The sequence below is a fragment of the Camelina sativa genome, chromosome 13 (genome assembly GCF_030686135.1).
Source record: "Camelina sativa cultivar CO46 ecotype springtype chromosome 13, ASM3068613v1".
Lineage (NCBI taxonomy): Eukaryota > Viridiplantae > Streptophyta > Magnoliopsida > Brassicales > Brassicaceae > Camelina > Camelina sativa.
In genome coordinates this window covers 12,209,953-12,229,019 of record NC_141892.1, presented here as the reverse complement: position 1 = coordinate 12,229,019, position 19,067 = coordinate 12,209,953, and the positions used below count along the sequence as shown (strand labels likewise).

General features: G+C 38.3%; 2 protein-coding genes across 5 annotated transcripts; one reads left to right on the top strand and one right to left on the bottom strand.

Moving 5' to 3' along the window:
* Positions 1-6,774: 6,774 nt before the first annotated feature.
* Positions 6,775-9,136, bottom strand: LOC104736621 (protein neprosin-like). The gene is made up of 7 exons (XM_019234557.2): positions 8,931-9,136; positions 8,745-8,831; positions 8,239-8,523; positions 7,867-8,028; positions 7,734-7,787; positions 7,505-7,651; positions 6,775-7,295 (listed from the first exon to the last, which is right to left on the bottom strand). Exons 1-7 carry the CDS (start codon positions 9,051-9,053, stop codon positions 6,915-6,917), a joined length of 1,239 nt encoding a protein of 412 aa, XP_019090102.2. The 5' UTR covers positions 9,054-9,136; the 3' UTR covers positions 6,775-6,914.
* A 7,665-nt stretch (positions 9,137-16,801) lies between these two features.
* On the top strand, positions 16,802-19,067 carry LOC104736620 (protein neprosin-like). 4 transcript variants are annotated; one of them, XM_087482750.1, is made up of 7 exons: positions 16,802-16,943; positions 17,038-17,124; positions 17,377-17,661; positions 17,878-18,039; positions 18,120-18,173; positions 18,252-18,398; positions 18,606-19,067. In XM_087482750.1, the coding sequence occupies exons 1-7, from the start codon at positions 16,821-16,823 to the stop codon at positions 18,984-18,986; spliced, it is 1,239 nt and encodes a 412-aa protein (XP_087338876.1). In that variant the 5' UTR covers positions 16,802-16,820; the 3' UTR covers positions 18,987-19,067. The 4 variants fall into 4 exon arrangements, with proteins under 4 accessions (XP_087338876.1, XP_087338873.1, XP_087338875.1 ...); XM_087482747.1 differs by having other exon boundaries at positions 18,597-19,067; XM_087482749.1 differs by having other exon boundaries at positions 18,252-18,297; positions 18,606-18,831.

Genomic DNA, 19,067 nt, shown 5'->3' with positions numbered 1-19,067 from the left:
CACGATCCGGTTACTGTCAAAAGAGTGTCAACCGATACCAGAAGGTGTTGACCGACACTGGATATCTGGTGTCGACCGACACCACTTGGGTGTCGACCGACACCTGCTCGACACCCCCGAAACCCTAACGGTGTCGACCGACACCTACACATGGTGTCGACCGACACTTGCTAAGTTCCCGAGCTGTCCTCGCGTTAGTGTCAACTGACACCACATTGGTGTCGACCGACACCACTGTCGAGCAGTGATTTCCTTCAAACTTCTCCTCTTCCTCCCACACAATCCCAGGAACGAATCCAAGTCTCAGGAGCTACGAAAAACTCACAAACAACCAAACAACACACAATATCACAGAAACAAAGATCTTACCTTAGATAAGCCATGGTCATGCACTCACCTTAGCCAACAAAGAGATCTAAGCCCAAAGGACGAAGCTACCACCACAGAAACCTTCCCACCACGTTCCTAGCCTTGGATCTTCACTCTGACAGCAAGATCTCTCCAAAAATGCCTTCAAATCTCACAAACTCTCACAAGAACTCTTAGAAACTGTTTTCTCCTCTTTCTCTCTCAAAAACAACAAACGGCGACCAAGACAAAAATAAAACACGACCTAGGTCGTTTTCCCACTTAAATCTCTCGGTTCAATGGTTTTTCCTAAATCAAACCGGTCCAAATCGATAATTAAATAAATCTGGTCGAACCAGAAATAAGTGGTGTCGACCGACACCACATGACTGTCGATCGACACCCACCCCCAAAACGCAGAGTTTTGGTTCACGGGCATTACAACTCTCCCCCACCAAAATAGATTCGTCCTCGAATCTTGAACAACACTCAGCCAAGGACTCATGTGCTACCGACTCCACGGCCCGCACTCCTCCGACTGATATACGAAAGTTCACCTCTAGGTGATAGATTCACGCTCCAGGCGTTATTTGCTCTCGACTTTTGGAATTTCCTTGTCTCATAGGCCTAAACCTTGAGTTTTTATTGGCTCTTCATCAGACCTACGTCTGCATGCCATAATGTTGGCTCCTCATCGGGCCTAAACCCGCATTCCATAATGTATAACGAGAAATCCAATATTCGTCTCTTGGGTTGTCACCCTACAGCGCGCCTTTGGATCGTCATCCGAAGTCGATATACCAACCACACTCCCAAGCCACAAAGTCTTGGAATATGGCGGTACTAGGAGAACCGATGTCCCCCAAGAGTCGCGAGCAAACAATTCTGAACACGTCTGAGTCCTATCCCTAACCAGGTTCCCTTCCCGTGGCTCGCGTAAGACAACACAATGTCCTACCAGCCACATATCCCCTCACTGGAATACCCCATGACCACACAAGGATCATCTCACTGCCCACGGGCCGCCACGAAGGCCAAATAAATTTCCTAAACATGACCGCCATAAAGGCCAAACAAATGTCCTAAACAGAACCGCCACCAAGTCCAAACAAATGTCCTAAATAGGACCGCCACAAAGGCCAAACAAATGTCCTCAACAGGACCGCCACCAAGGCCACTCGTCCCGAAGGACCGTCATGAAGACCATCTGTCCTGAAGGACCGCCTCAACAGGCACTCTGGCTAAACAGCCCGCCACGAAGGCCATACAATGGCTAAACAGCCCGCCACGAAGGCCATACAATGGCTAAACAGCCCGCCACAAAGGCCACACAATGGCTAAACAACCCGCCACAAAGGCTACACAACGGCTAAAAAGCCCGCCAGAAAGGCCACGCAAGCCCTCTCCCAGGCTCTCCACCACCAAAAATGGACAAATTCTAACTCACATAAATGCAATGCATGCTCTTCAGGACTCTTAGAATAAACCAGGATGTCGTCGATGAAATGATGACAGACACATCCAGAAACTCCTGAAACTCGCTGTTCATCAATCTCATAAACGCTACTGGCACTTGCCTTATTTCCCACTACAAGCTTACCAAAACCTTGAATCTAGCAACCTTGTCCATCTCCAATGACCGTAATCCAACATCGTCGCAACGATTAGATTATCCTGCCATGAAGGCTTCTCGTGAACTTATGTATCTGGCAAACATGCCTTTCCCGGCTCAAACCTGCTGCAATTCCCCTTCTCGGGACTCCAGCACCACCGACCTCATAATCCTGGCGCAACAGCCACACATTCATCACCGCTCCGGTCAATAAAACCCTGGCCCATTGGTCAACACATCTAAAACCCGAGATAAAACCACCGTCAATCTCTCGAGGTCTACATTCAATTGGTTTGTTTATACTCACGTCCTAGGTATTGCTTGCTCCCAACTTTCCACCCTTAGATCGCAACCTTCGAGCTATACCGATCTTCCACGAACAGAGGCTAACAAGCATAGAACATATCAAACCACACAAAGAAACATAACAATAACTCACCGTGGAATCTCATTGAAGGCTCGAAGAGGATGTTCTAGGACTCTATGCCACACACAATTTACTAACTCACATAATCAATCAAGACATGTAATCCCAAACATCACAACAAAAACCTAGTGAACTCAAACCTAGAACCGTAAGGGCTCTGATACCAAACTGAAACGATCTGAGCCGTTTTTTTTTAATAATAATAATTAACTACGACTAGTGGTCCATACCCACTAGCCACCTAACCACAATCACAAATAACAATAGAATAACAATACCAATTAAATAACCAATAATAATCCATAATAGAACAACCAATATCCAATCCTAACCATTCCAATGTCAAACAACAAGAAACACCAAACCGGCAATCCTAACAATGTTTCTAATAACCCAACTCTAGCAACCTAGCAATGCCAGACAACATCCAATTGAGTCTCTAAAACATCTTCCTCTTCATTGCCTTGATTCCACGATCACACTTTGCCTTTACCTGCACCACAAACACAAATTGAGATGCATGAGTATTTGATAAATACTCAGTGAGGCAATCCTCCCATCTACTGGGCTATACACACAAGCAATAAGATCTCTCATGCCACAAACAACAACAATAAAACAAACCAGGAACATGAACAAGTGACCCGACACGATCCGGTTAGTGTTAGAAGAGTGCCGATACCAGAAGGTGTCGACCGACACTAGATATCTGGTGTCGACCAACATCACTTGGGTGTCGACCGACACCTGCTCGACACCCCCGAAACCCTAACGGTGTCGAACGACACCTCCACATGGTGTCGACTAACACTCGCTAAGTTCCCGAGCCGTCCTCGCGTTAGTGTCGACCGACACCACTGTCGAGCAGTTATTTCCTTCAAACAGAACCTCCGAATCTCGCCTACAAACTTCTCCTCTTCGTCCCACACAATCCCATGAACGAATTCAAGCCTCATGAGCTACGAAAAACTCACAAACAACCAAAAACAAACAACCAAACAACACACAATATCACAGAAACAGAGATTTTAGCTTAGATAAGCCATGGTCATGCACTCACCTTAGCCAACAAAGAGATCTAAGCCCAAAGGACGAAGCTACCACCACAAAAACCTTCCCACCACGTTCCTAGCCTTGGATCTCCACTCTCACAGCAAGATCTCTCCAAAAATGCCTTCAAATCTCACAAACTCTCACAAAAACTCTTAGAAACTGTTTTCTCCTCTTTCTCTCTCAAAAACAACAAACGGCGACCAAGACAAAAATAAAACACGACCTAGGTCGTTTTCCCACTTAAATATCTCGGTTCAATAGTTTTTCCTAAACCAAACCGGTCCAAATCGATAATTATATCAATCTGGTCAAACCAGAAATAAGTGGTGTCGACCGACACCACATGAGTGTCGATCGACACCCACCCCCAAAACGCAGAGTTTTGGTTCGCGGGCGTTACACTCGATCTCCCATGTTTCAAGCAAGTTTACCAATTTGATTTTGGGGAGAATATCTTATGACTGCTTCACATTTGATCAATCAAACGCCATTACTATATTTAATGGAAAAACACTGTACAAATTACTATATGGATCGCCACCACTGTTTGATCGCCTCAAGGTGTTTAGGTGCTTATGTCTTGCTCATAACAAGTCACATGATAAAAATAAGTTTGGAAAACAGGGTCACAAGTATGTGTTTGTGGTCAGAAAGGATGGAGAGTCTTTGATATCGAGAAGGAGGAATATTTTGTATTATGCAATCTTATCTTCCATGAACATGTATTTCCATTTGCAGCATTCAGAGAGTTTCCTATAGCTCCACTACATGAGACAGTAGTAGAGGAGGTGCGTGATGATTTTATGAGTTATGACAAGGAGGGATCGATCAATCAACATGATGTCTACATGACACTTCCTTCGCAAGTCTTTGTACGGATTGCGCCAGGCACCGCGTTGATGCTTTGCCAAACTAAAAACTGCTTTACTCGAGTATGGATTTGTTCAGACATATCCCGATTACTCATTATTTTACTTAGAACGTGGAGATATGAGGCTATACGTTTTGTCTATGTCGATGATCTGTTGATTGGTGGAAATGATTCGAGAACTATTTCTCGGTTTAAAGAGTACTTGAGTAAATGCTTTAAAATGAATGATGTGGGTCATCTCAAAAAGTTTTTGGGTATTGAGGTTGCAAGATCTTTGCAGGGTATCTATTTATCTCAACGAATATATACTTTGGATATTATTAAAGAATTTGGGTTGTTAGCTTCTCGGCCGTTTGCAACTCCAATGGAAGAAAATCATCAATTGCAAGTCGTGGAAGAAGGTCTAATGATTATCCAAGGAAAAATTGTCGTCTTTTCAGACGTTTAGTGTATCTCACGGTTACACGTCCTGATCTTACATATGTTATTCATATTATGCACAGTTTCTCAAGAACATGAATACTGATCTTACACTCTCTGCATATTAGGAAGCAGCAGTTCTGGTGGTTCACTATCGTAAAGGCTGTCTGGGACAAGGGGTTTTGTTGACTGATAGTACTCATCTTACACTCTCTGCATATTGTGATGCTGACTACCAGCCATGTCCTCTTACCCGTCGCTCGTTGTCAAGCTACATTATACTTCTAGGTGGGTCTCCTATTCTGTGGAAAAAAGAAGAAGCAAAAGACGGTTTCACTCTCTTCTGCTGAAGCGGAGTGTCCGAAAATGTGTTACACGACTTGTGAATTGAAGTGGAAACGTGAAATTATAACCTACTTTGGGGCTCGACATGATACTGCTATACCACTTTTTTGTGATAATCAAGCTGTTCTACATATGGTCGCAAACCCTGTGTTTTCCATGAGCGTACTAAGCAGATTGTCATTTTGTACTAGATGCACTCAAGGCTGGGCTTATTGCAACCTTTAAGATACACACTTCCAACCAGCTTGCTGATATTTTCACTAAGTCTCTTGGCGGTTCGCAATTTTCTTATCTTTTACGCAAGTTGGGCATTAGGGATCTTCATGCGCAAACTTGAGGGAGAGTATCATAGACCATTGTATAAATATCTATAAATATCTACACTTATGTTATATTTCTTATTGTAAAGAGTCTTGGTCCTCAAGTCTAGAATATTCTCTTAGGGTTCTTATGACTGTGTATATATACTTTGGTAAAGCTTAATGAGAATAACAACTTTGACGCCTACCACATTGTTACCGAGTAACTAGCTGATTCGATCTTTTAATTTTCGACCAATATTAGGAGCAACCGAAGAGACACGCTAAAAAAGTCCTAAAATAAATCAAGAGCTACTTCAAGAAACTAATCAAGTAATCATTTATAAGAAAATGAAAAAAAGACAGAAGAGAAGTTAGTAAAACTTACAGGACCATTGGGCTAGTAGAGCGATGACCATTCGTGGGAAGATGAGATCACAATGGTCTGAAGAGCTTACAAAACTTGGGAAGGTGGGATTATAAAGGTTGATCGTGTAAAAACGAAGATGTAGCCAATATTGAAAAGAACTTCTTTTTTTATTAAGAATCAATTAAAAAATCTTACAAGATATGTTTAATCAGATTTACACACAGTCAACACGACTTATCACTGACCAATTCTTAATATAACCAAAATCCCTAAGAACCCTAAAAGCTTATTCGCCTAGTTCTGAAAAGTCTTCTCGAACGGCCAAACAACATGTTTACCCAATAACACAATATATAGGATACCTTCTATGACCTACTTTCCTATTCAAGGATAAGTCCAAATCGTCTTATTAGATATGATTTAAATCTTGTGCTCCAATCAAAGAGCCTCCAAATCGTCTTATTAGATATGAACCTCTCTTCTAAAGTCCTACAGACCAGCCTTGTAGCAACCAAAGTCTTCATGCTTTCAGATCGTTCGGCTAGTAGAGCGGTGACCATTTTCAGTAAATTCAACTTTGAAGTTTTGAAAAAGCGAAGGCTCCGTAAGTCAGAGAAGGTTAGGTTTCGAAAGCTGTCCTATTGTACATCACGTACGGCAACTAGAGTGTTTGATTTCTAATATGTTCGGTTCGGACTACCAGACTTGGGTGTTTAGTACTAACAATTTATTTCTTAATGTCTGTGTTTTTTTTTTTTTTTTTGATAGATATCACACTAAATTAACGGTTAACTTTTAGTTAGACAACTGCACAAACTAATTATGAAAATAAAATATTTTATGTAAATTATACAATGACTATACATTTTGTGAAAAAATATTTTAAAGAACTAGTCAGTATAAATTAATCTTATATATATATATATATATGTTGTCCAAAAAAAATATATATATATACGGTAGTAATATTTAAGGAAGATTCATTATTAATTTATTTATAATTTTATATTTTAGGGAGAAGAACTCTTTGCTCTAAAAGATTCATTATTAATTTTTTAATAATTTTATATATTAGGGAGAAGAACTTTTACCTAATCATAATTTCATTTCCAAATTCTATGTAAGATTAATAAAAAAGGAGAATGAACATTGAGAAAATCAACATGAGATTAAGGACAACGAGAATTCTGGCCAGGTCCTCCAAAGTAAAAGTGGGGCTCTGACTTTTGGGTTCTCCGATGCAGATTTGTAGAATAACAGTTTTTCTCATTAGCGTACTCGGATAGATACTCAGGATATTTCAACTGCAAAGAGTTTTCCTTGATCCTAATGTTTGTGTGGTAACAAGCTTTGGCCCATAAGGAAGATGCCCACTGTCCACTCCCCATTGAAGTTCTTGTGTGCGGCTTCTTCCACAAGTTAGGACTATGGACTTCTCCACCCCACTGCACAGCAGTTGCGCTATGTCTGAGGTAATTGAAGAGTGATCCTGGCCAATAACCTATCACGTGATTTGCGCAAATCAACCACCAATTCCCTTCATTGTGATCCTGCAAGAACCATCGATCATTAAAACATTTTATGCTAAAGAGCATTCATGTCGCTTTTAAAACATGTCAAAAGGAAACTATAGCTTTGAAATGTTGATCTGCAACACCAATTTTTTGGGGCATTAACCACATCAAATACAAAAAAAAAATAGCACAAATTTTTTAATCTAGTTCGGGGGTTTGGGAGATGATTTTCTAGAAATTGTTACCATGAAAATGCTGGCCGTGAAGTAATATTGTTTTCGCGAGAGACTCGAAACGGGTGCTATCGTTGCACCTAAGGCAATCGTAATACTTGTTTGCACAAAACCGTAGCATAAGAGGTTGAAGCACCCTGTTTGATCATATCCATCTTTCTACAAATCCAAATAGAAAGATAAGTTATAAATTCCAGAAATGTTATAGAGTCGAGCCGTATTTGTGAAATGATGTACTTACAGTCCAATAAATGAATAGACGTGTGCGAGAGTCACCGAAAAGGCTTGGATTCACCTGAAATTGGTTTATGGCGATCAATTTACTAGTTACTTCAGATCAAGATATAGTACAATTCTAGGGGTAGAAAATTTACCGCCCAACCAGCTTCTATGCTTTCAAACGTATCTGAGAGTCCACCAAGTAGCCATATCTGAGAAGAGCTGTAATCTCTGGCCTGAACCCTCGGAGGATTCCACACATTTAGATCGGATCGAGCGCCATAATAATTGTACCCTAGCGCGATAAGGACTGCCTCCTATATTATAATTAAACAATAAGTGTTTCCAATTAACCAGACAAAGGTTTTAATCGTTATGTTTAGAACCTAACTGCGATTAATTCAAGCCCTTTGATATTAATTCTCTTTTTTGTCAAAACTTGTAAATTCTATGTTCTATAAATCTTTAGAGAAAATAAAAGTTTCGATAGATTTAACAATTCAGAAACTAAAAACGATGCTACGTACCGATATTAACGTTGGGCGGGAACTATTTACTTTTTCAGGAGTTATATTGAAATTGCCCTTGTGCTGAAGTGCGTTGTCGAGGAAACTGTATCTACGAGGAGGTTTTTTCCCAAAACGAGACGGTGAAGAGGCTCTTCTTATGTCTTCTCTACTAACTCTGCGAACCGGTATTGTCCCAGTAGGACATTCTCCAGATTTTGACCAAATCTGAGACATTATTTGTTCATCAGAACCATTGTTTGGAATAGCATTCTTCATTGGACCAAACTCCATACTTGGTTCCATCTGCATGCATAAATGTAGTTTGTGTAACGATAGAACAATACTTATGTCCAAAGCAAATAAAGGAAATTTAACTAACAAATTAATTAGATCTATTTTTAAAAAGAAATCTACGGAGTCTGCAAATGTTATCAATTATATTTATTTGTTAATTTTTTTTTTGTCAACATTTAGTTGTTAATTTTATTATTATAACAAATAGGTGTGTGGTAGAATTTGTTTACCTGAATCTTGTGGTTTCTTAAGGCGGGATGATCAAAGGCATGTTGTTTATAGATATCAATACAATCTATTATATCTCCATCTTCACTCTACAAATAATGTACAATCGAAATGTGAAGTTATAAGCCAAAAAAATATACACAAGATGTTATATATAAATTGGCATATAGATTCAGGCAATTATGTACCTTGATGGTCTTCAACGCAGGCTTGTTAAGAGCCTTCAATTTCATATCGATATCTAAAGAACATTTCCCATAAGCTTCACTGTAAAAGCCAAAGAGAATCGCAAACACGAAGAACAATCTCATTGTGGTTGAAGGAATAGATTTAGGATGTAGGCTTAAAATATTGAACTTTCATACTTATAGAGTTTACAAAACCCAAATGATGTGAAAAAATGGAAACCTCATATCTGCAAATTTGGCAAACTTTTTAGTCAACTCATTTTAGTCAATCTCATTTGGATTCTCATCTGATTTTTTATTTTCTCTGACTGTCCCTTTTCCCCTAAATAATTCTTTGGTAATGAGAGAAAATTAAAAATAAAGGATTATTTTTTAAAATTTTTGTCCATCTATTGCTTCTTTAAATAAGTTTGGTCAAATAGGCTTTATATTAACTAATAACCTATTTTATCCTACCAAAAAAATTGAGAATTTGTTAAAAATGCCCTTTTTGAGATATCTTCTTTAAAAATACTTTTTTTTGAACATTTTTATTTTTGCCCACTTTTACACAATTACAATATATTGAATTAATTTTTAGAATTTTGTTTTACGTTTAGGTTCTCTATTTTACATTTATGGTATAGTTTTTAGAGGTAGGGTTTAGTATTTGGGGTTTAGGGTTTAGAATTGTAACATCCGTGAACCAAATAGGGTGATTTGGGGATGGGTGTCGATCGACACCAGGGGTGTGTCAATCAACACCAACTTTTTTTGGTTCGACCAGATTGTTTTAATTTATCGATTTCGGGCTGGTTTGGTTAATTGGTTTGTCCAAACCAAGTATATAAGTGGAGAAGCGACGAATTAAGTGTTTTATTGAGTGTTTTTCCGCCGTTTGCAGAAGAAAATAGAGAAAAGAGAGAGTTTGTGAGTTGAGAGGTTTTTGGGTTTGCTCTTGGCTGTTTTGGTGAGATATGTAGCTTAGGAAGGGAGAGTTGTTGCTGGGAACGAAGGAGAAGTTTCTGGAGGTGTTGTTTCCACCGTTTTTCAACCAAATCTTCCTGCAAAATAAGTATGTGACGTGGGATCATGGCGATGAGGAGGAGGATGATCTAGGGTCTCGTTTGTGTGTTGTTTGATATATTGTTTATGTTGGAACCTTGGATAGAGTTATGTTAGGTTGTGGGATAGAATAGTTAGAAATTATTATATTGAGAATATATTTGTTTGTATTGTTGGTGTGTTTCCGCTGTGCATATTGGTTATTGTTGTTTTAATGATGAGTTGTTGGTATTGTGGTTTGGTATAATTAAGTAGTATGAGATGCTTAATTATATGTTGTATTTATTACTTTAGAAAAAAATAAAAAAACCGGTTGGGTTGTTTCAAGAATTTTGTCATTTTATATATTAAAAGGGGTATTTTTGAAATAAACACTATGAAAATGTATTTTTAAAAAGTGACAATGAAAAAGAGGTATTTTTAAATATCCCCCAAAAATATTTAATAACCTATTTTACCCTTAATTATGAAATTAAATATTGAGCCTTAAATTATATTTTATTTAAAATTAAAAACAATCAAATGGAATTTGTTAAAATCAAATCAAAAATCACTTTTATATAAATTATTATTTTTTGAAAAATTAAAGAATTCATCTAAACAAACTAACTTAAATTAAATAATATATCTATTACAAAGGAAAATTGGAAATATTTCTATATTTCTTTTAAAGAAAAAAGGGAAATTAAAATGTTTTTTTTCCAAATTATTATTTTCCATAGCTTATATTATATATTTTTCAGAAAAGATAAATAAATGGTTTTCTAAATGCCTAAGAAAAATATGTGTGACAATTATCTCACAAATAGACAATAATTATATTATTCTCTAATTTAATCTCCTTAATTTTTATGTTTTTATTTTGTTTCTTTTGCCTAAGCTTAATTCCTTCGAACATAAATTTTTAAAAATGTTAAATACCCTACGAAGCCCGAGGCAGCCGCTCGCCGAAGATATGGTCCTTCCCATCGTCCGGTGTCCTTCCACCGCCCTCCTCGCTGCCTAATAGATCCTCTTCTTCTCCCGTTGATAGGTCTACGACGCCGGTGAAGCTTGTCTCCGTCTCCATGACTTTGGTTCAGCTCTTCCTGCTTTCAGTGACCTCGGTCGTTGCCGCTCTATGGATGGGCTCATGGGTAAGGAGTGGATGTGGGTCCCACTAAAAGAGATGGGCCCGGTAGTTAACATGGGACCCACTAAGAATATTGACAGTCCGGACGTTACAACAAAGACCATAGAGCTCATGATTAAAGGAAGAAGAAGCGTCAAAAAAGGGAAAACATGACTCTAGTCACAACAATCTAAGTCAAGAAGTAATTGAACATTAGTTTGGTTAGGCTAATAAGGAAGAGTATTTTGTTGGTGAGTAGCTAAGTTAGAGTAGTTAAGAGTTGTTAGTGTTTAAAGTAAGGTGTTTAACTTGGCTTGCTAAAACTAGTCTAGTATGTAGAAGTAAGGACTAGTAGAGGTTAAAGTCTGTGTATGTTTGTGTAGTAAGTAGTACGAACAGTACTATAAGTATGTTTGTTTGTGGTGAAATTGTGAAATGTATCCAAATCTGTTAGTGCAGGAAGTGTCACCCACAACTTAAATCAAGGACAAACCAAATAATCCTCAAAACTGATTAAAAAGGGGAATGTCGGGTAAGGCCTCTTAAATGGGTTTTATGGGCAAAAGCCCATGGACGTCATCAAGTCGACCTCCTACTTTCGAAACCTAGATATTTCATAAACATGGGGGTTTGTCCCCTACGCAAAATATTCAAACGAAATCAATACAAAAACCATACTTTTTCAATTGTTCTTGAGAGAAAACATACCCTTTTCTTCAAGATATTTCAATTACTTTTCTAAAAAGTTTTGAATCGATTTATTAGGAGAGATTGTTAAGTGAATTTTTTTTCTCCGTTAAACAAATTCATTGTGCGAATCCCTGATTCTATAATTGGCGCATCTATGGGGATTCTTACACAAGAGTTCTATGTTTTTTCACTCTACCACCAAAGCTAAGATAAACCAGAAGATCAACGAAAGTTCAACCATACATCCGAACCACTTCCTTGCAAGGCGATTTCCTGGAAGCTTCTGACGAACTTGAAGACGAGTAACCTATCTAAGAATTTCCTTATAACTCAATTTTGTTTCAATGAGAGTTTTCTGCTGAGAGATATCGATGATTCCCTGATGCATACTCTATCCGTCAAAATATATATCTCTTTGTTTCCTACAAGTCAGCCTCGAGAACGATTTCCCAGCCGAGTTTAACTAACCAGGTTAAGTCTACCCTACTCACGGATTTCCCAAAAAAGGAGCTTCCCATAGAATCAGACTTTGTCTCGATTGGAGCTGTATGTTCGGAGATATTGCTTTTTCTTTGCAGCAGACAAAGTTGCTCGAAACAAAGATCCCTCTGTATCGTACCAGTCAGCTTTAAGATTTATTTCCCGACAGAATACTATGTACTAGGTTACTCATAACCTATCCATGGATTGGCCTGGACGTCAGATTTCCAGAAAGCCTGACCATGGCTGAATCCGAGCTCTGAATTAAGAGTTATTGCATGTTCCGTGCAGTGTGTCTAAAACCCTAAACACAGACAAACTGTTTTTGGAATCAGTTTATGAGCAAACCAAATGAAATAGAGCTCAACAAGAACTCCCTACTTGTTAAAAACTTACAGTAAATATACAGCAGTCTACCTGCTAACAGCTTGTCCACGGTCTGTCTAGCTAACAACTCAACAGCTCGTCGGGAACCTGCAGAATGCATCACGACTTTGACAGCAGTTTCCCATCGATCTTGAAAGAACCTATAATCGATCTACATATCCGTCTGAATATCCGAGTCTTAAGGTTCTAACAAGACCGACTTAGCCTGAATCCAAGCTGTCTCAAGAAACTTATCACAAATTTCCCTGAACAGGTGTGATCTGGTATGTCAAAACTTTAAATCGAAGATCTGGTCTGTCAAGAAAACCAATTTTGAAGGAAATTTTCTAGCGTTCTAGAAAGAACCAGGAGGATAACATCAATGATGCCATTAAACCAAATAAACATCCAATACTCAAATAACCAGTATAAATTCGTAACAATTAAATCAATAATCCAAACAATATGGATCAAAGAACCGGCAACCTAAACCACATTATAATGACTCCACTCTAGCAACCTAGGAAAGGCCAGAAAACAACCAAACAAGTCACTAGAACATCCCCCTCTTCATTGCCTTGATTCAACGATCACACTTTGCCTTTAACTGCACCACAAACACAAATTGAGATGCATGAGTATTTTATAAACACTCAGTGAGGCAGTCCTCCCATCTACTAGGCTATACACACAAGCAACTGAGTTACCAATGTCAAAAACAATCAACAATCAAGACATGCAAACCAGGAAACAAGTATCGTCTTCGCTGGAAGGGAGGTGTCGACCGACACTAGCCAAGTGTCGACCGACACTGGCTATTGGTGTCAACCGACACTACCCCACAATGTTGATCGATGCTGCTCCATGGTGTCGACCGACACTAAATCTATAGCGCGATCTGCATCGAAGCCAAGAGTCGAATCTCGCTTCTCATCACCTCCAATCCATCCAAAACTCGACTAAAAGCCATATGAATCCGAAAGAACTCTATAGCAACCATAACAAGCAATAAAAACACCACAACAACACCAAACAAGCAAGACAAAGGAAATTTCAGGCTTAGATCAGCCATGGTAATGCACTCACCTCTTTGCAGGAAGTTTCTGACCAACAACGACGAATCCGACACCCAAGCAATCCTCCTAAAACGTCTCCACCCCTGGATCTTCACTCCCACAGAAATATCTCCAAGGAAAAGCACTAAAACACCAAGATCAACCAAGAACGCTCTTTTCTCTCTTACTCTCTGTTTCTCCGTGAAAGCGGTGACAAAAACAACTTTCCCGAACCCTTTTCGTCGAGTTCCCACTTAAATAGCCAGGTTAAGGTTTTCCTTAAACTAAACCGACCTAAATCGACAATTAAGTCGAACCAAAAATCGTTGGTGTCGACCGACCTAGTTACTGCTGATAATTGACACGTGTCAACTTGGAATCAACGACCGCAATGGTGCATATGTTCCATAAGATTAATTCGGTTTTCCTGAAGTTTAGGTCGAATATTCTTTCCTATAGTTCGAAGACTCAAATGAATATTCGAATCTACCGAACTACGGGAGGCCAATTGTTGGTATAGGAATTGGCACGCACGATATATCCCAAAATCTGATTAAACGGGGGAATCTTGGCTAAGGCCTGTTAAATGGGCTTGTGGGAAAAAGCGCACGAACTTCGTCAAGACGACCTCCTACTTCAAACACATAAAAATAAAATATTTAAGACAAAAACGAAAAGAAAGATTAAGACCTAAATTTAAGGAAGTTTTACTTATCTTGTAACCTAGATATTTCATATAAATAGGGAGTTACCTAGGCAAATGATCCAGATAATCAATACAAAAACCCTATTTCTTCAATGATTCTTGAAAGAAAACCTATCTTGTTCATCAAGAGATTTCAATTTTTATCGAAAAAGCTTTGAATCGATTTATTAGGAGAGATTGTTATATGAATTTGTTTTCTCCTTAAAAAAATTCATTGTGTGAATCCCAGATTCTACAAAATCCAAGAATCCAATGTGGAGAATCAGTTTCTCTCTTCTCTCGTCCAAGTCGTTTATGTCTTTTCAAAACTAAAACAAAGAAAAGAGAGAAAGAGGGAGCATTCGTCTTCTCTGTGTACTTCTATCTAAACATAGGAGAAAAATAGAGCACAGCTTAGAATGAGGGAGCTGACAACCTGAAAAGAGCGTGGAAAACTCAGCAAAATGTCTGTGTAACCTCTACACATGCATCTGTGGCCGTAATTGATTTTCTCATCCATTATAGAACTATTGGAGAGTGTCTCTCTTAAGTATTATATATGAATAACCATACTATATATAGAATCGATTTTAGAGTTTAATTAAGATGTGAAAATATTATACTACTTAATGTAGAATGATTTTCTTGTTGTAGAAAACACAAAGATTGCAGGATAAGAAGAGGGGATTCCGAGTTTCAATAGTAATGTTGCAGAAAACACAAATCTATGCTGAGCAAGCATAAAGGGGAACTGTAACGCCTGCGTCCCGCGATCCTAAAGGGGGATATATTGTTTTAAGAAAAATGATAGCTAGATGAGCTTAATGAGCTAAGCTACTGGCTCAACCAGCTGGAATATAAGCTGAATGAGCTCAACATACTCAGTGACCCAGCTAGCTAAACTGCGGTTAGCTACACCAGCTGGTAAACTAGCTAACTCAGCTAGACAAGCTGGCTGACAGCTCAACTTAGCTAGGTGAACTGATCTGGTGCTGACCCAGCTGGGTAGTCTAGTCAGCTAACACTCGAGCTGGAAGAATGTGGTAGCTCGATAGCATGATCGGTCACGATCGGAAGGGTGTGACTCTTCAAAGAGACGCGGCCCATCAAAAAGGGGCAAGGAATGGGCGTGTCCTTTCATGGAACACACCCATTGGTGTCCTATATAAGGGATGGACGCCCAACACATTCAAGACACACTCATCCATCCATTCGTCCCTTTATGCCTAAGAAGAAAAGGGGGTGCGGCTCGGCGAGTACATCGATACCCGTCCGAACTGATGCGCATGCTACCTCTCTATCAAAGGTACGATGAGACGAGCGATGATTTGACAATCGGATCGAACCGATCGAAGGATAAGTTACGGTTTGACCATGTAGTCGAACTAGTCAAAGGATGATTGATGGTTTGATTATAGCGTCAGACCGAGCGAAAGGTCATCGACAGTCCGCGCCAATGGACGAATTGATCAAGGATTGATCAGTGATTCAATCGCTAGTCGGATCGGGTGATCAAATGATCGACTAGTTGTTCGGAAGTATCAGCCTGGTCGGTGGTTGATCGGCAATTCGATTATGGGGTCGGATTGTTCGATCGGACCTGGCTCTGATACGAAGACCGATGAGTCGATCTATGTTCAAAGGTATGACTGATGGGTCAACTAACGGCACGTCTAGTGCGAAGCTTCAGGAAGCTAGTAGTGAAACCGATCACCGTGAACGGAAGGGACTTTAAGTCCCCATCTCTAAATGTGCAAAACCTATGGGGTTGATTGGTTGTACGGCTAAGTCACAAAGGGATGGGTCAAGGGTAAAGTTAGGGGTTTACCATAATAATTGTGTATAGATATTGTTACATCAAATGACAAAATTCCTAAGAAGGATGGTGATGGTAATTTATTAAAAGATCATGGAATTATGATTTGGAAAATTCTGTAGTGAATAGGAAATTACATCCATGCTTTATATCACATAAGCAAATCTATGAAACTATTCGCATTAAATGTGTAGTAAAACTTTGTTTTGACTTAGAAGGATTAAATCTTATCTTTAATAATCAAATTAAAGCATTACCAAAGAATTATTTAGGGAAAAGAACAGTAAAAAAGAAACCAAAACAAACAAAAAAGTCAGAGGAGCATTCATATATGTTAAACTTAATTATGTTTTTCACCAACTTAAAAGCAAAACAAAATATATGACTAGTAATTTCAGGAGCATTCATATTTGGTAAGTTGAGCTATGAATTTCACAAAAAAAAAAATTGACTCAATATGTTTGCAAATTCTGCAGATAATTGTCAATAACTAACTATGAGGTTTCCGTTTTGTCAATTTTTGTGTGTGAATATTCAATATCTTACCATAATAATTTTATTACATCATTTGGTGTTATAAACTCTATAAATCTATTCCTTCAACTTAGGAAAAAGAATACAAAACAAAAAAAACAACGCCACAATGAGATTGTTCTTAATGTTTGCAATTCTCTATGGCTTTTATAGTGAAGCGTATGGGAAAGGTTCGTTAGATATCGATATGAAATTGAAGGCTCTTAATAAGCCTGCGTTGAAGACCATTAAAGTAATTGCCTGAATCTGAATGCAAATATATAACATCTTGTGTATATATATTTTTGGCGTATGAGTTCACAATGTCGATTGTACATTATTTGTAGAGTGAAGATGGAGATATAATAGATTGTATCGATATCTATAAACAACATGCCTTTGATCATCCCGCTTTAAGAAACCACAAGATTCAGGTAAACAAATTATATACACACACCTATTTCCTCGAATACTTTACAAGTTAAATTATTCACTTCGCAGGCATGCCCATCGTGTTATATTAATAAAAATTAACAAATAAATAGATAAAAATTTGCAGAGTCCGCAAATTTATTTAAAAAAATTAGTCTAATTAACTTGTTAGTTAAATTTTCATAAAGTAAAATTTTCTCTATTTTGCTTTGGACCTATGGTTGTTTGTTGAAAATTTACATTGATGTATGCAGATGAAACCGAGCTTGGAGTTTGGTGCAATGAGGACTACTATTCCAAACAACGGTTCTGATGGACAAATAACGTCACAGATTTGGTCCAAATCTGGAAACTGTCCTACTGGGACAATACCAGTTCGTAGAGTTAGTAGAGAAGACATAACAAGAGCCTCTTCACCGTCTCGTTTTGGGAAAAAACCTCCTCGTAGATACAGTTTTCTGGACAACGCTCTTCAGCACAAGGGCAATTTCAATATAACTGCTGAAATAGTAATCCTTCCCCGCCCAAAGTTTATATCGGTACGTAGCATCATTTTTAGTTTCTGATTTTATAATTTATCGAATATTTAATTTTGATGTAAAGATTTCTACAACATTATAATTTCAAGTTTTGAAAAAAAAAAGAAAAACTAATATCAAATGGCTTCAATTAATCGCAATTAGGTTCTAAATATAACCATTATAATTACCTTTGTATGGTTAATTAGAAACACTTATGGTTTGATGATGATATAGGAGGCAGTCCTTATTGCCCTAGGGTACAATTATCTTGGCGCTCAATCCGATATAAATGTGTGGAATCCTCCGAGGGTTCAGGCCAGCGATTACAGCTCTTCTCAGATATGGCTACTTGGTGGACTCTCAGATACGTTTGAAAGCATAGAAGCTGGTTGGGTGGTACATTTTCTACCCCTAGAAGTGTACTATGTCTTGTTCTTGAAGTAAATAGTAAATTTAACACCATAAACCTATTTTAGGTGAATCCAAGTGTTTTTGGAGACTTCCGCACACGTCTCTTCATCTATTGGACTGTAAGTACATCATTGCACAACTACCAAATTTATAGCATCTCAAGAGTTTATAACTAGTCTTCCTATTTGGATTTGTAGAAAGATGGATATAATCAAACAGGGTGCTTCAACCTCTTATGCTCAGGTTTTGTTCAAACAACTACTATGTTTGCTTTAGGTGCAACAATAGAACCTGTTTCGACTCCCTCGCAAACACAATATTACTTTAGTGCCAGGATGTTCTTGGTAACATTTTTTATAAAATCATCTCCCAAAACTTTGCGCAAGATTAAAGTTTTGTACTGTTTTTTTGTATGTGATTTGGTTAATGCCCCAAAAATTGGTGTTACAACAAATCAAAAGTTTGAAGCTATAGTTTCCTAATAATATGTTTTACACCTGACATGTATGCTCTTTATTCTAAAATGTTTTAATGATCGACAGTGCTTGCAGGATACAAACAATGGAAATTGGTGGTTGATTTGCGCAAACAACGTGATAGGGTATTGGCCCGGGTCACTCTTCAGTTACCTCAAACATAGCTCAACCACTGTGCAGTGGGGTGGAGAAGTCCATAGTCCTAATGTGCGGAAGAATCCGCACACAATGACTTCAATGGGGAGTGGACAATGGGCATCTTACTTGTGGGCCAAAGCTAGTTATCACACAAACATCAGGATCAAGGACAATTCTCTGCAGATAAAATACCCCGAGTATCTATCCGAATATGCTGATGAGTACAACTGTTATTCTACAAATCTGCATCAGAGAACATATAAGTCAGAGCCCTACTTTTACTTTGGAGGACCTGGCCAGAATCCTCGTTGTCCTTAATCTCCTCTTGATTTTCTTAATGGTCATTCTGGTTTTTATTAATCTTACATATAAATTGGAAATGAAATTATGATTAGCAAA

Excerpts from the sequence above, each read along its gene's own strand:
- LOC104736621 (XM_019234557.2), bottom strand. The coding sequence starts at position 9,053 with ATGAGATTGTTCTTCGTGTTTGCGATTCTCTTTGGCTTTTACAGTGAA. Across the intron at positions 8,524-8,744 it reads TAAGAAACCACAAGATTCAG|ATGGAACCAAGTATGGAGTT; the intron begins GTAAACAAATTC and ends TTATGCATGCAG. Across the intron at positions 7,652-7,733 it reads GTCTATTCATTTATTGGACT|AAAGATGGATATGATCAAAC; the intron begins GTAAGTACATCA and ends TTGGATTTGTAG.
- LOC104736620 (XM_087482747.1), top strand. The coding sequence starts at position 16,821 with ATGAGATTGTTCTTAATGTTTGCAATTCTCTATGGCTTTTATAGTGAA. Across the intron at positions 18,174-18,251 it reads GTCTCTTCATCTATTGGACT|AAAGATGGATATAATCAAAC; the intron begins GTAAGTACATCA and ends TTGGATTTGTAG. Across the intron at positions 18,399-18,596 it reads TTAGTGCCAGGATGTTCTTG|TGCTTGCAGGATACAAACAA; the intron begins GTAACATTTTTT and ends AATGATCGACAG.